A 14571-nucleotide genomic window follows, 5' to 3' on the forward strand; every position below is an offset into this window, starting at 1 on the left:
CCTCCTCCTGCAGGCCTGCCGCGCGTGCCGCCTTCTTCACCTCCACGAAGGCGCTGCGCTTGGCCTCGCCCGTCTCGGGGCTGGGCGGCGCGAAGAGGCGGCCGTTCTCTTCCAGGCCAAAGTAGCTGCCGGAGGCGCGGTACTGCTGCGGCGTGCACACCAGGTCCTCCTTGGAGGCTGGTGCGGGCCGCTCGGCAAAGCGCCCCCGGCTCCCCACCAGCCCCACGCTGCCGCCCTCCGCTGCCTCGTCCGGGAACTTCCTCTTCCCTTTGCCGCCGCCTGGGGTGTTGCCGTCGGGACTCAGCTCTGCCTCCTGGTGGCCGCTGCTGCTGCTGCCGCTGCTGAGGCTCCGGGATGGGGAGCAGCTGCTGCCTCCCCGGGAGTTTTCCAGCTCCCGGGCCAGGTTGTGGAAGTCCGTGGATGGCTTCGCAGTGCCGCCGCCGGCGGCCGACTGGTTACTGCTCTCTGGGGAGGGTGCCGGGTAGTGGTGGATGGGGCCGGCTTTGCAGAACTTGGGGCCCGGGCCCAAGGGTGTCTCCTGTTGCTGCTGCTGCTGGTCTTTGCCGCTGCCGCCGCCGCCCCCGTGGTCTTTGGTGCCCACGCCGCCGCCTTGTTCGTCTTGGGGGCTCAGATCAGCGCTATGCAGTCTCTTGGGGCAGCGGAAGCGCAGATGCGCCACATAGGGGAACTCAAACTGGAAACGCTGACTGCATTCCAGGCATGTGTAAGGGGACGACCCTGCATAGTGAGCAAATACCACACACATACACACGCACACCACATGATTACTCAGCATCGCCCCCAGGCCAGTTTGCATCAACCCCTTTACAAATTCACCTTCCTCTCTCAGGGTCTAACTCTATCAGACTTGATCTAACGTTTTCTTGTGATCTGGGGGAGCAAAGTAATTAAGCCAGGTGTCCTCCGATTTCTCCTCACCTATCTGCCCAGCTGCATTCCGGACTACATCTCAGAAGCTTCCTACGAGATGCACAAAAGGAGGGAAGGTGCGCCCAACGCGCCGGGGTGTGCCCCGCCACTCCCTGCGTCCCCCCCCCCGCCCCCGCCCCCGGCTATCGAAGGGCCCCCACGCAGGTCGAGAGCCAACATACCATTCATTTTGTTGTGGGATCTAGAGGGGCAGAGCAAGAGTAACTCAGTCAGTTCTTTCCCGTACCAAACAAGTAACTCTTCGTCTTTGGCAATTCTGCGGAGGGAGCGGTAAAATAGCTGTCCGTTTTTGATATAGGCTTCAAGGTTCTGTTCTTCTTTATCTCTGGCTGATTGGACCAGACGCAGCCACATGAGACCTTCTGAGGAACCATTTGCTGCTGATGTGTCCACCTACAGTTTAAAAAAGAAGAAAGACAAGAAGACAAGAAGGAAGGAGGGAAGGACGATAGAAAGAAAAGGGGAGAGGGAGACCCAAGTGAGAAAATGAAGCCAGAGAAACCAGGGCCATTTCCTGTGAGATCAAGCTTTCAAAAACTTGACCCAAGTTGACACCCATCCTCATGTTTGCAACCAGCAGGCAAGATAACCATCCTCTGAGTCGCTGCATTAACTCAATCCCGTAGATTATTTAAATAATCGTTTTTATATATTGGTTGAACACCAAATAAATTATTACAATTTAAGTTCGCTTTAGTCTCTTGACAATTTACTTTTAAATTATCCCACATTACAAAAGTGTGGAGGAATTTTGCTTACTTTGCAAGTGAAAAGCAAACTTGGATTTTAGCAACTACTCTGTGGCACCCATATTCCTAATTTTGACTTCAACAGTTAATAGCTTTTCTTTGTAAAGAAAGAAAAAAAAAAGTGAGAGGTCTTTTATATTCAGACTTAAACCTGTGAATTTAATATGTTCTAAGGTCAAAATCATTAACATTTTTATTTAAATACAAACTCTGGGCACCACCTAACATTACCATAGAAAGTTACTTAGACCTCTTAGGTTGGAAGGCATATGTACCTAGTATTTACAGAAGTATTTACAGAAATACTTAGTATGCAAATAGCCTCAGCCCCTAGGAAGTTTCCCAGAGTTAAGGAAGTTGTGTTCATGACCAGGAAAGGCCAGAACTGAGGCACCGATTTAGTGTATTCCAAATCAAATATTGTCATTTATTCCAGAAAATTAATTGACAATAATTTGAGTTTAATTTTCTTTTTCTCATGTTTGGAACGCTTGCATCATTGCATTTCCTACACTCAGAATCTGTCTCAGCTTGTCATAAGAATGATTCTCCGTCCATTTTCAACAGAACATTACTCTCATACACCTACGCAGCACTGGTCAAGACTTACCCGGAAGATATAAGGAACTGTTCTCTTGTCGGTAGACTTAAGGGCTATGAAAGCTATACTGTCGTACAAGGAAGTGTGGCTCAGGACGCAGGGGCCAAATATAGCATTCTCCGGGATGTCGCAGGTGGTATAAACGCTGGTAAAAATATCTGTCAGACATTGTTGGACAGCCTTGGCATCTCCATCCCAGATGCCTCGCTGGATCCCCGAATCCTCCATCTCTGGAGACAGATACACAGACAACAAATAAGTTTCATTCCTTCTTTACCGCTATGAATCCAGGTGGAACATTTCAGCTACTAGACAGATTTTTCTTGAACTCGCCTGATTTGTATAGCTCTTGTTTCAAAAATAAGCAAGTGGCAGATTAAATCTGGCATCTTTTAAAGATGCCAACTAAGGAGTGCTTTCCTTTCCTGTGTTTATTTTCTGTTTGGAATAGGGAGCTCTGGAGTGGATTGCTGCTTGGGAGAAAGAAAGAAAAAGGAAAAACAGGCTTGGAAATGACTAAGCCATTTTTGCATCACCTTGGCAGAAGATGGGGTAGGCTTTGTGGGGTAATGGTGAGGGGAGAACAATATGATTTTTAATAGCCTATAGACTTTCCTGACTGAAAGAAACTTCTAACCTATGGTGAAAAGTTCCTCTCCTCTAGTCTCTCCTCTCCCCTGCTCTTCTCTCCTCTTATGTATTGGACTGGGTACCCAGGAGCTGACTTTTTTCTTCCAAAGAGGGGAGCAGCATTAGCGAGCAGGCGGAGACAGCCAAGCATGGCGAATGGATTTCTAGTGGAGTGTCAGGGCCACTGATTCCATGTCAGCTAACCTTTCTCTGCAGCCTACAAGAGGGGATGTATGTCTGCTCATTATCATAATCTACCACCGTCCCTCCGAGGCTTTAATTAAAAGCAGCAAGCAGAGGTAATTATTTTTTTCTCGACATGCTTATTTATGGATGAGGGTGAATCCCAGTTACGTTGTTATACAAGGAGTGGATTGAGTCACATGTGGCTCCTGAAGTGAGCAGGTACGGGGCAGACCTGAAGTGTCCCCTGTCTGAAATACTGTATGTGTAATGACTGGTGAATTCTAGCTCCCCCAGATACCTCAGTCTGAGCAAGAGGGGGCAGCCCCGCTTGAATAGTCCTCAGTGGGCTCTCCAGCTGTTTAATCCACAGCAATTTAGAAAGTAATGCCCCAATGGAGGGCTGTCCATTAAGTTGTCATAAAGGGACATTTCCCTGCCTCTTCCACTGGACATCTACTAAAAGACTTATCATAAAAAAAAAAAAAAAATCGAACAACAACCAACAAAAAAAAAAAAAAAAAACCCAGCTATTTACATTTTTAAACTGACTTCAAACTAGCTGCATTGTTCACTTTTTCTCACTTACGGAAAGGTGTCCCCAGGCTGGTTTTTCCCTAATAATGTTGCCATTGATAATAATTCATGTATATTTTGTATAATTTAAGTAGCAGCAAAAGGGTAGAGCTAATTCTTTTCCTGAGGGGCTGTTCATTGTAGGATACTATTAGTAATGCCAATTTTTATCTTAATGTTTATTAACCAATTAATCTTGCAAATGTGATTACAAGGTAGTGGTTGTTTTTGTTCTTGTTTCCAGCTAACAGAGACTGAAACTTAGGTCAGCCTCTTCCCATCCACTCTGCTGCATCCCCCAAATGTCAGACGTTGGGCTGTATCTGCCAGACAGCAGACAGAAGAGAAAATACCCATAAAGTAAAAACTTACTTTATCACGCTACAGTACCTATAGCTGGGCATTTTCACCTTACACAAGGTAGTCTTCCTGATTTCCAATTGCAGATAAAATATAATTAAAAAAAAAAAAACTTCAGAGTCTCTCATCTTTTCAACAGAATCCTATTCTCCCCTTTTCAATTTCTTCCAATTCAGCGTTTTATGCTCCAATTTCTCTCTTCCTTTTTAAGTCTCTTTCACACAAGCGTTTCATTGTGCCGGGAGGTCGCCCCGTCACTTCGGGGAACAGCAGGGATGCAGTCATTAAAATGCAGTTCTACCTAACAATATGGTGAAAAGGTCTTCGCTACGCCGTGCTAAGAGCGGTCGGTTTTGCCTCGGCCAGCGCCGCCAAGAGCCTTGCGCTAGTCACAATAACCGCTGGGGATGCCGACTTCAGTGGCGAGAGTCTGGGTTCGCCCGCCGTGCACGGTCGCCTTCACCACCCAACCCTTCACAGCTCTGCAACCCGCTCTAGGCTCCCGGTTCTCGTTTGCCTGGTGGATCCTTCTCAAAGCAGGCTGCACTTGCCGAAAGACAGTGGCTGCCGCCGGCCAATCTCCCTCCCCTCCCGGCGCAGGCATTGTCTGGCTGCCGCGCGCTCCCCAGTCGCTCGCTTCTCCAACGAAGTGCTCCCCACCCGCTCCTCCTTTTGTATAATCTCATTGGTAGTACGGATCCCCTCAACAATTATTTTCCCCCCTCTGCAGGAAAATGAGGAAACGGGGGACAAAATTTTCCACTCTCCCCACCAAACCTGCCTTCCTCCCATCCCCCTCCCGCAGCATTGCAAATAGACTTACCAGGAATAAGGTCAGGATCAAATTGTCCAAATAAAGCCACCTGGTATCGGGGAGATGCGATCGTGTACTTCTTTTTGCCTTATCAGTATATGTCCATGTCAAGGGGGTGTTGCTGTGGCTGTCCTGTAGGCTCTGCGTAAGAGAGGAGAGAGAGAGATGGAGAAATGGAAGAGAGAGAGAGAGAGAAACAGAGAGAGTTGTACAGATGGACCCGATGCAGTGACTGACTGGCACGCAGACACACACTTTTTGTTTGCTGCACATAATCTGCCCAATGACGCGTGACAGCCCACGTCCCCTCCCTTTAACTCTTTGCTGGGCTGGGCGCTCCCTCCGGCACCGCCTGCCTCGCAGCCATCTCCCCGGCCTGGCTGTGCCCAGCAGGTCCTGCATGCCTTTCCCGAGTGGCAACGCCTCTCTGAGCGCCTCCCGGCCCACCACCTCCTAAAGCTCCGGCCCTCTGGGACTCCTAGGAAGGAAAAATCAGTTTCGGGGTCGAAAAAGGAGGTACCGAAAAGACTAGAGACATCCTTTTCTGTTTTGCTTGGCACTTGGAAAACCTCTGGCCAAGAGCAGGCCACCCAGTGCGCGCGCGGATCCCGCGCGGATTTCCCCGGAGTAGGAGTTCTGTAAAGGTGGGGAGGCGATTAGGGATTCACTGACCACTGACCTGCCGCTGTTTTGCGCAGCTAGTTGCCTGGAAGGCAACAAACGGACGCCAGCTTTCTCCAGCGGCGCCCATAATACCAAGTTCTCCGAGCAAGATTCAGAAAGGATGCGTTTTGGTGAGAATCTTGCTCAGCCTTCCTGCGGACCCGAGATGGGTTAGCGGGAAGAGGGTGGGGAGTTGGGAGGCTGCCAAACCTTAGAAGGGTACTGGGACACAGATATCTGGGTTGGGGGGTGGGGTTAGGAAAACCCAGGTGACTGAACTCTAGATGTTCCTGTTCTTCCACCCTGTCAGGTACCTCTGCATAGTTCCGGGGTGGGGGGATCTCATGGTGGAGACAGCCATGACCATAAGACCTCGGGGTGAGGGGAAAGGTGGTTCAATTTTTTTTTTTTTTTAAACCGAGATGGGCTCCGGAGAGATTTTCACGTCCAGCCAGTGGTGAAGTAGATGGAGTTGCCACGGCCGTCTCGGGAGCCTCGTTTGTGCACTAAAGCCACTCAGAGGCGCTGACTCGCGCCTTCAGTGCAGCATCTGACACTAATGACTTGAGGTCTTCAGCAGCCTGGAAGTTCACTCCTTCAACAGGGACCGCAACACGTTTCGCTATGGGATCTCAGGGTTCTTTTCCGCCGTTCAATTCTCTACTCTTAAGGGAAGAAAGGCCTTTGAGCGGTATAGATGCTCCCACCCCTCCAGCTCCACCCCCACCATCACTACATTGAAGTGGACAATCTGCCGGCTTTAGCATAAATCGGATTGTGTAGCCGGCCAAAGTGGACAAGGCAGAGCCACAATTTAAGGATGAGACAGCCTCATTTTTACCCACTACCCCCTCCCCTTGTTAAAATAAGGTGAGTATACTGGGGACTGGCAAAAAGGGGCTTAAGAGAAAAAAGGTGTGTATAGTGTTAGTTTGACGTCTCTCCGGAACCCAGTGGGATAGCGAGGCACTGAGCGCGTTTCCTGGCAGGCGCCTGCGATCCAAGAGAAACCAGAGAAAGATTTTGCCATGGAGAAATAGAAAAGTGCGGGGAATTTGTCACTTAGTGAGTTCTCTTCTCCTTGGTCTCTCCCCACCCCCACCCCCTTCTCCTTTCTGCCCAGCAGCGGTCAGCCCCCCACTCAAGTTCAAGTCCTTCTGATTAGACAGAGCCGGCTGCCTCGGATTAAGCTGGGACTCTGGGAAGGAAAGGCTGCAAAATCCCCATATATTGTGGAGAAAGGGATGGTTTTCCCTTCATTTCCAGGCTAGCTACTGACGTTTCAAAGAAAGCTTTTTAAACTTCAGTTTCCTGTCATCTTAAAATATTTCTCTTCTGCAAGTGTGTGCAGTTTTAAATTGTTAAGCTGAGGGCGACTCGTCTAGTGACCAAGGCTGTGTGCCATGGGGACTCTTCCGTGTCTGTGTATAAGAATCTGCAGCTGTTGTTAGCTACCAATTGCCTTATGACTTGCTGCCTCATTGAATACCAGATTCATCTCTCTCTAACCAATGAAAGCATCTTCTTTCCCCTAATCACTTGTTTAAAGAAAGGGGTAGGGGAGTTAGAAATGTCAAAAATATTGTCTCAAAATTCTAGAAAATAACAATAAGAGTTGAAGAATAGTGGCCAGATATTCAGTGAGTTCAGAGAAGAGAAAAAGAGGAGAAAGGGCAAGAGAGGCACAGGTGTAAATGACGCTAAGGTAAGAAAGGGAAGTGGCCATTAGACAGCTGTAGTCCCTGGAAACTGCAACCCAATACAAGTAAAAGTATGTGTGTGGGGGTGGGGGAGGCAGGGAGGGAACAGAAGGGACAGAGTTCCAGGAGCCTAATTCCATTAGTTTGTTAAACAGAAAATTCTCTAGTGCTTTCTTTTATTGTTATTTAGAGAATAAAAAGTTTGCCTTTTCCAGGAAAAGTCACAGGGTTCAATCTATCCATGCAAGCTACTTAAAAAAAAAAAAAAAATACTTCTTACATATTGTAAATATAAAAGCATCCACTCCATAAGTGGTCATTTAGAACACCTTCACCTCTAAGTAGGGGGCATTTTTCTTTTGCCTGGCCTTTCCTTTCTTAAATATTGAGGCATTTAGACTGGCTCCTTTGAAGTACTGAAACCGAGGCTTCGGTTAGTATAAAATGAAGAAAGAATGTTTTCTGTTCTTAAATTGGAGGTGGTGGAGCTCGACTTTCCAAATGGAGAAAACAGCTGATTCTATGCATCAGAGGAGATGTTTATTGAGAATTTGATCCTCACATGCTGTTTCCTCTAAGTTTCACTGTTCTGCCTTCTTAACCATATTTTCACCCCTGGTTTCAGAAGAAGGTCCCTAAATAAAATACTTTCAAGCATCTTATGAATCCAACCTTTTGTTATATGAATTAAATGATATTTAAAAAATCCCACTAATATGGGTAAGATTATTTTGAAATGTCTATTTGGGAGATTTTCTAGTATTTTAAGTGGTACACCTCTTGCTTGGTAATATAAACGGTCTCAATGACAGCTGTTAATAGATGGTAAAGAAAATCTACAAATTACTTTTATTTCTCTAGAAATTTATGGGCTAAAATGGTATATAAACTACTTTGAAGTCATTCTGCATTATTAGTTACTGGAATTCACTGGTACTAAATGAAGGGTTGAGGCATTTATTCAGCCTCAGACATTACTGTAAAAATGCACCTCAGTCAATCATTTTATCTAATTCACATGGAACAATGGGTTTATGCATATATTTGAAGCTGTAGTCTCTGGGATTTTATTTCCAATTAAAAGACCAGAGGGATAACAATGAACAGTAAGGATATGTTTACCTTGCTCCACTTAACAAGGCTTCTTGCACTCACAGTAAAGAAAAAAAAAAAAATACATGTGTGGACAACTGCATTACTGTTTTGGAAGAGATAGCTAAACAGAGTTTGATGAATGATTCCCGAGGTGGTGCCTTTTATGACCTAAGTGAGAGGGTGGAGAAAGGGAAAGAAAACAAGTCCTGTTAATTAGAGAGTACTGGAACAGGAATGCCTTTTCTCCGCCCAGAGTAGAGAAATGGGGCCCAAAATATCTTAACTTCTGTGATAGGGAGTCAGGTGAAGGTTCTAGGAACCCACTGAGAAAGATTATTGTATAAGAATGAAAACACATTGTTTTTTCTGTCTGTCTCTCAAGGTCCTGGTTTCTCTCTCTCTAATCCTATTCCCAAAGCAATACACCAGCAAAAGTGTGGTTGTCACAAGATAATGGCAATTCAGGTGGAAATAAAAACTCTCTAGAAGACAAGAGGATGCCAGTGAAGCAGATGGTGGCAGCTCTCTCCTAAGCTTATTAATTTCCTGCAGGGAGGTCACTGGAAGGGACCGTGAGAGTTGGAGGAGGCAAAGAATGGAACTTCATGGAGAGGTATTGCATTTTCTAGCCTCACCATCCAAAATAAGTAGCACTGTAAGGGGTAAACTTGACTTGTACAAGAAAGAGAAACAAAAATGTTGTGTGGGTGGGTAGGGGATCAATGCAAGTCCAATGCCAAACATGTTCACATTCATTTCATATTACTTGCCTTCAGCAGGAGAATGTTACTTGGTTACTTGTTTCTTAGAAAGAAAGAGTGAGAGGTCATCGTATTATTTTTTAACATCTTGATGGGTCAAGAAAAGGCAAAGACTTTGCTGAGCTGGATAAAGGTTTACAGGAGCGGAGGGCATTTTTTTTATAAGCATACATGACAAGCTCAGTTTTTATTTGTCCTTCACCCTAGGTATTATGGTGGTTTCACTGGGTGATAAATGAGTGAATGTTTCCTGGGCTGGTCCTGGGAGAGTCAGAGATCCAGGGGTGGATAACTTTTTAGCCTGTGAGGAGGAGCTCCAGGCTCCCAACTGCAAGCATCATTACCTTAACTCATACTTTTCTGTGTCTGTTTTCCCTTTTTCTCAATAAAAGGTAGCTGCTGCTATTGCTGTGGCTGCTGCTGCCACCACTAGTACTATCATTGTGTTATAATCTGCCTCTCTCAAGCTTAAAATCTTCTTTCTGAGAGATCCCACATTTCATTTGCACTTACGTTAGAGTTCGACTGGGAACTGGACAGTCTTTGAGAGCTCTGTTTAATTCAGGGTCACTCCCAGATTTCAGTTGTAGTCAAGTGGCTTCGTGACTTCTGAGTATGACCCCAAGTAGGACTAGCAAATCACAGTGATATTCAGAGGCAACTATCACAGATCTGAAATCAGTGCCTCATGCTCACTTGTGTGTGACCTGTGAACCACAATATCCAGCATTCTGACCCCCTGAATTCTCCCAGTTTTTATACCTCTCCCCAATGTCTAGAGATGTGGCAAGGAACAGGCTGGTTTTCTATGAAATTTGCAAGTTACAATATCCTTCACAGACTCAGCCACCACAGCACTTGGACATATCTCAGTACCAGGGTGGGTGGGAAGAAGGAAATGTAGGCAGGGTCACAGCCAGCCACTCCTCACACTCTAGCCAGGATTTCAGGCAGACTGGGGATCATGGAGTGTTCAGGAGATTCAAATGGAAGGGGACATGATATTTTGAAAACACCAATGCCAGGCCTTAGAAATGTCGCCAAATTGAGTGGCTCTATGTCAAATTTCTTTACATAACCAAGAGAAGGAAGCTTGTTTTAAGACTCAGTATGCGAGTTCTACCCATTGCCCTTCCTATTTTTGGCTGTGTCTAAGTTCTCAGTTAAAAAGAGAGGTTTTGATTGGCACAGACTGGGTAAATCCTGGGCAGTCTTAATTCCCTGGCTCCTGATTCCAACTAGTCCTCTGAGGTGTGGCTTAGATTGTGTGAAGTTGGACTGCCATGGAATGAGCAGCAGAAAGCAGTGCTGTCCTGGGAAAGGGGTCTAGACAGAAGGCTTACATCCCTAGAACTTTATAGCTTGGAATCAGTACATGTCATACCTTCCTAAGGCCTGAGGAGAGATACATCTGATTTTCTCTAAGGAAAGAGAGGAAAAAAGAAAAAAAAAAAAAAAAAAGATTTAAGGATTAGGGATCAATTAGTAATTACAACAGTGATGATCAACAATGGTTTGTTAGAGCTTTGGAAGTACAATTTAATTTTTTTCACAAAGTATTCTCCCATATCCAAACTGCTCCCCTGCTCATACTGCAAACTGAACTGTTTGAGTGAAAACCACCTTTAGTAATTTCCTATTCAAATAAAATCCTAGTCAAATAAACTTCCTATTCAAATAAATAAATTGAAACAAATAAAAAGGAAAGACTATCACTTTCAACAGATTTTCAAAAGCACTTAAAAAGTGTGACTATATCTTTCCTCAGTTTTAATAGTTGAAGAAGTGGTCTCCTAAAGAATTCAAATATCAACTAGTCACAAACAATATTTCTTTCCACCATGACTACTATAAATAATACTGGATTTACATTAAGAAGTGGAGGAAACAACAGAAAAGGTGACTGAAAATTATATTTGCTATCTTGAGTCTACTGAGTAAAAGGCTGCTTCCCAGAGTGATTTGATAGTCTCTGGTAATGTGATGTAAATGTAGCCAACAGATAATTCATAATTTCCTCTAAAGTTTTGAGGAAAATTAAAATGAATAATATCCAGATTTCATAAGTTCATAAATCATAAACTCGTAAGAAGAATAAATAACATGGAATATAATGACCTCGGTGTTGAGATTTCCTAACGGCCTAGAATTCAATTTAGGTCTGATCAGCAATAGTCCTGTGTTTGTGTGTGCTTAAGAGGGGTTGAGGTGAATGTTGTCGAGGGTAAGAATATAAAATCAACAACAAAAACCTTTCAGGACTATCATTTTCCTGGACTGCATGCCCATAAAATAGTGCTTCTGGTTGTATGTTTTCATGTAAGATGTTTTTAGAGAAAATAGTTTGTGTGAAGTCATATAAGAGAACAACTGGTCCCTGAGAAGCAAACTTTGTACAGTCTAAAGAACACATTTTCTATGTATAATTTTAATGTCTAGTAGCTTGTACATGTGGTCAGATGCCCCAATAACTTTATTTACATTCTAGAGTCAGTTTATCTGAAGCCCTAGGAAGTTTAGAATGTTTCCAGACAAGTGAGGCTCCACTGAACTTGTCAACGTATTCTGGGAAAATCTAAAGCGCCGAGAGTGCAGCAGGCTCCATTTCTTACCTGGGGGGCTGGATTAGCTGCTCTATCCCCAAGACCCCTTACAGCTCCGAGACTGAACCCAGAGTTTGGAAGGCAAGGCACGGAAGCACGTGCTGCACGCGGACAATTCTGGTGCCCGTGTCCTCAGTAAAGGGCACGGTGACTGAGATAGCTGAGTGCAGAAGCCAAATAATGGAGATGGGCTTCAAAGTGAGTAAACGAGTTCTCTCTGGGGGAGACTCAGATAGGGCACCGCCCTGACAGCAACGCTAAGTGGAGATACCGCTCCCGCTGCGTTTGGGATGACTCACTAAAGCCGGAGAGCCTCGCACTGTGGATTGCCAAGAGACCAGGGCAAAACAAGACAAGCCACCTTCAGCCGGGCTCGCCCTTCTAGACGCAGCACGTGCCAACCGTGAACGTGAGGCAGGAAGAATCCAAGGTGCGCTCCATTTGAGCCCTGGGCGAGGCAAGGAAATTCCTCTACATTTCCTGTTTTCCATCCTCCTACCACCTTCCTAGGTGCCCTGGTGGCGCAGTGGTTAAGAGCTACCGTTGCTAACCAAAAGGTCAGCAATTAGAATCCACCAGCCCGTCCCTGGAAACCCTACCGGGCAGTTCTACTCTGGCCTATAAGGTTCGCTATGAGTCGGAATCGACTCGACAGCAAATGGGTTTTCAGCGCCTGCCTGGAATGAATGGCAATATTTGCTCCTGCTAAGCGACTGCTTTCTGCTCAGAAAGGCGTCCTGAGTGCAGGGCCTGCGGGAACCGCAACGCTCTATTCACACTCACACACACACACCCACACCCACACCCACACACACACACACCCGCCCCTCAGCTCTCGTCCTCGCCCGCCCCGCAGGTCTCCTGACCGCCTCTCCAGGGGCTGAGCCTGCCTGCGGTCTTTTAGTAGCGGGACTACCTGTGACCTCGCTCAGCCTTGGTTTTCCTTTTCAAACAAGCTGGCAAGAGCGGTTTCCCGGGTCGCTGGGAGAACGCAGCGAGGGAACCAGAGCGAGCGCGCTTTGGAAAGCCAGTGGCTGAGCAGATGGTAAGGGACTACTTCCAAGAGCGGAGCTAGTTTCATTTCGGCCTTGGACATCCCAGGGAGGTCTCAGCCTTCATTACGGGACAATCTCCTTGGTCAGAAGTCTAGAGACCTGCCGCAAGAGGAAGGGCCAGAGACTCAGACTCAGGCAAGCTCACAACTCCACCAGGGGAGCCAGACGGCTTGGATTCGAATCTCGACGCTGAAAAGACGCCGGTCATTTCATTGGCCTGTGCTTCAGGCCTTCATCTGTGAAACCAGGGTGGTAATGGCAGTCCTCCGCATAGAGTTATTGTGCAGGCTTTGTGGATACTTATCAAGCGCACTGAACAACGCCTGGCACACTGTGATACTCAGCTAAGTGCTGGCTATTGTTACTAACATTACGTTCATTTCGTCATTAGAAAATTTGGGAACTCTATTGTGTATCCGATTTCAAAGCGACTCAGTCAAGGCTGAGGATTTCTCCGTGTTTCTAGGGAGACTAGAAAGAGGTATTGGGGACAAGAATCAGTTCAGGGATACCCTCACTCAACAGCGAAAGGGCCCAAATGTTGCAAACACAGGCGGTAATCCCCCTCCTCTCCGATTTAGTCGGAGAGCAGTCAGTTTTCTGACGTGGCAGATTGGATTTGCATCCCCCCCACACCCTTCCCGGTGGCCTTTTCTTCAGGCCTGGTGCAAGCGGAGGGCCAGGGCGCCACTCCAGAAACGGGGGAAGTCAGGTCAGCAGGGGCTGAACCAGGGCAACCCCATGATTATGTGAAGCATATGAACACGCGGCTGGTTTAATTCAAGTGCCTAGCCAGAAACCAAGTCCTGAGGTGAGCAGAGAAACTTGGGAGACCCGCCGCCCTCCCCAATCAGGGCTCAAGGCCCCCCGAGCAGCGGCCACGTGTGTCCCTCACAGGGCCGCAGCTCAGCACTGGGCTCGGAAGCGGGTGGGCCCTAGCGGTAGGGTGGGCAGCCCTGGCCAACTCCTATACACCCAAGTCTGCGGGGCACAGGAGAGCGTGGGAATAAGGCAGCTGTTGCCCGGAGGCCGCAGCCTTGCCGCCCACACCTGCTCATCCACCCTCTCCGCACAAGAACTTCCAGCTGCGCGGGTTCTCGCGAGGCCACCTTCAGGCCCCGCCCCCGACGCCGGCACGAGGGCTGCGCGCGAAGCATTGTGGGCGGCACAGCCGACGGAGTCCCCAGTCTGGAGGGAAGTGATGCAGAGCAGCTTCCCCGGCTCCCACGCTGCTTCTGCGCGGCCACATCCAGGCGCAGACCCATTAAGTTCATCCCACGCCGCCCACTGTCTCATGCTCTGCGCAACCTCTCTCCCAAGCTGTGGGACCCAGTAACATCGGTAACTTGTGGGCTCCGTTGCTCTTTCAATTGAAAATTCCGAAAGGCAATGGGAATTTGAAATTGTAAACATTTAGGTTTGAACCCTGGGTCTGTATCTACCAGCGGTGTGACTTTGCGCAAATTACTTAACCTCTCTAAACTTTAATGTCTTCCTTTGTAAAATGGCAAAAACATTTATCACATAGGGGGAGCCCTGAGGTGCAGTGGTTAAGAGCTTGGCTGCTAACCAAAAGGTTGGTTCAAATCCACCAGCCGCTACTTGGAAACCCTAGGGGGAAGCTCTGTCTATCCTATAGGGTCGCTACGAGTCAGAATCCACTGGACTGCAAAGGGTTTGGTTTTGGCTTATCTCATAGGGTGGCCATGAATTTTGCAAGAGCCAACCTGGGTTCAGATTCCCCCAGCTGGATAACTTGCTTGGGCTAGTTAGCCTCTTGTGCTTCTGTTTCCTGTGAAGCAGTGATTCTATTAAGTAAAACCTGATAAA

At 47.0% G+C, this 14571-nt stretch overlaps 1 protein-coding gene across 1 annotated transcript in view; it reads right to left on the reverse strand.

Moving 5' to 3' along the window:
* Positions 1-2984, reverse strand: part of PRDM8 (PR/SET domain 8) — a 3914-nt gene extending 930 nt beyond the window's left edge. The window contains exons 1-3 of the mRNA XM_004383149.2: positions 2311-2984; positions 1113-1344; positions 2-738 (exon numbers count right to left, since the gene is read on the reverse strand). Coding sequence (XP_004383206.1) covers positions 2-738; positions 1113-1344; positions 2311-2529 — 1188 coding nt within the window. The 5' untranslated portion in view covers positions 2530-2984. The remainder of the gene's footprint in view (position 1; positions 739-1112; positions 1345-2310) is intronic.
* Between the last annotated feature and the right edge of the window lie 11587 nt (positions 2985-14571).

This window comes from Trichechus manatus, unplaced genomic scaffold (genome assembly GCF_000243295.1).
Source record: "Trichechus manatus latirostris isolate Lorelei unplaced genomic scaffold, TriManLat1.0 scaffold00105, whole genome shotgun sequence".
Taxonomy (NCBI): Eukaryota; Metazoa; Chordata; class Mammalia; order Sirenia; family Trichechidae; genus Trichechus; species Trichechus manatus.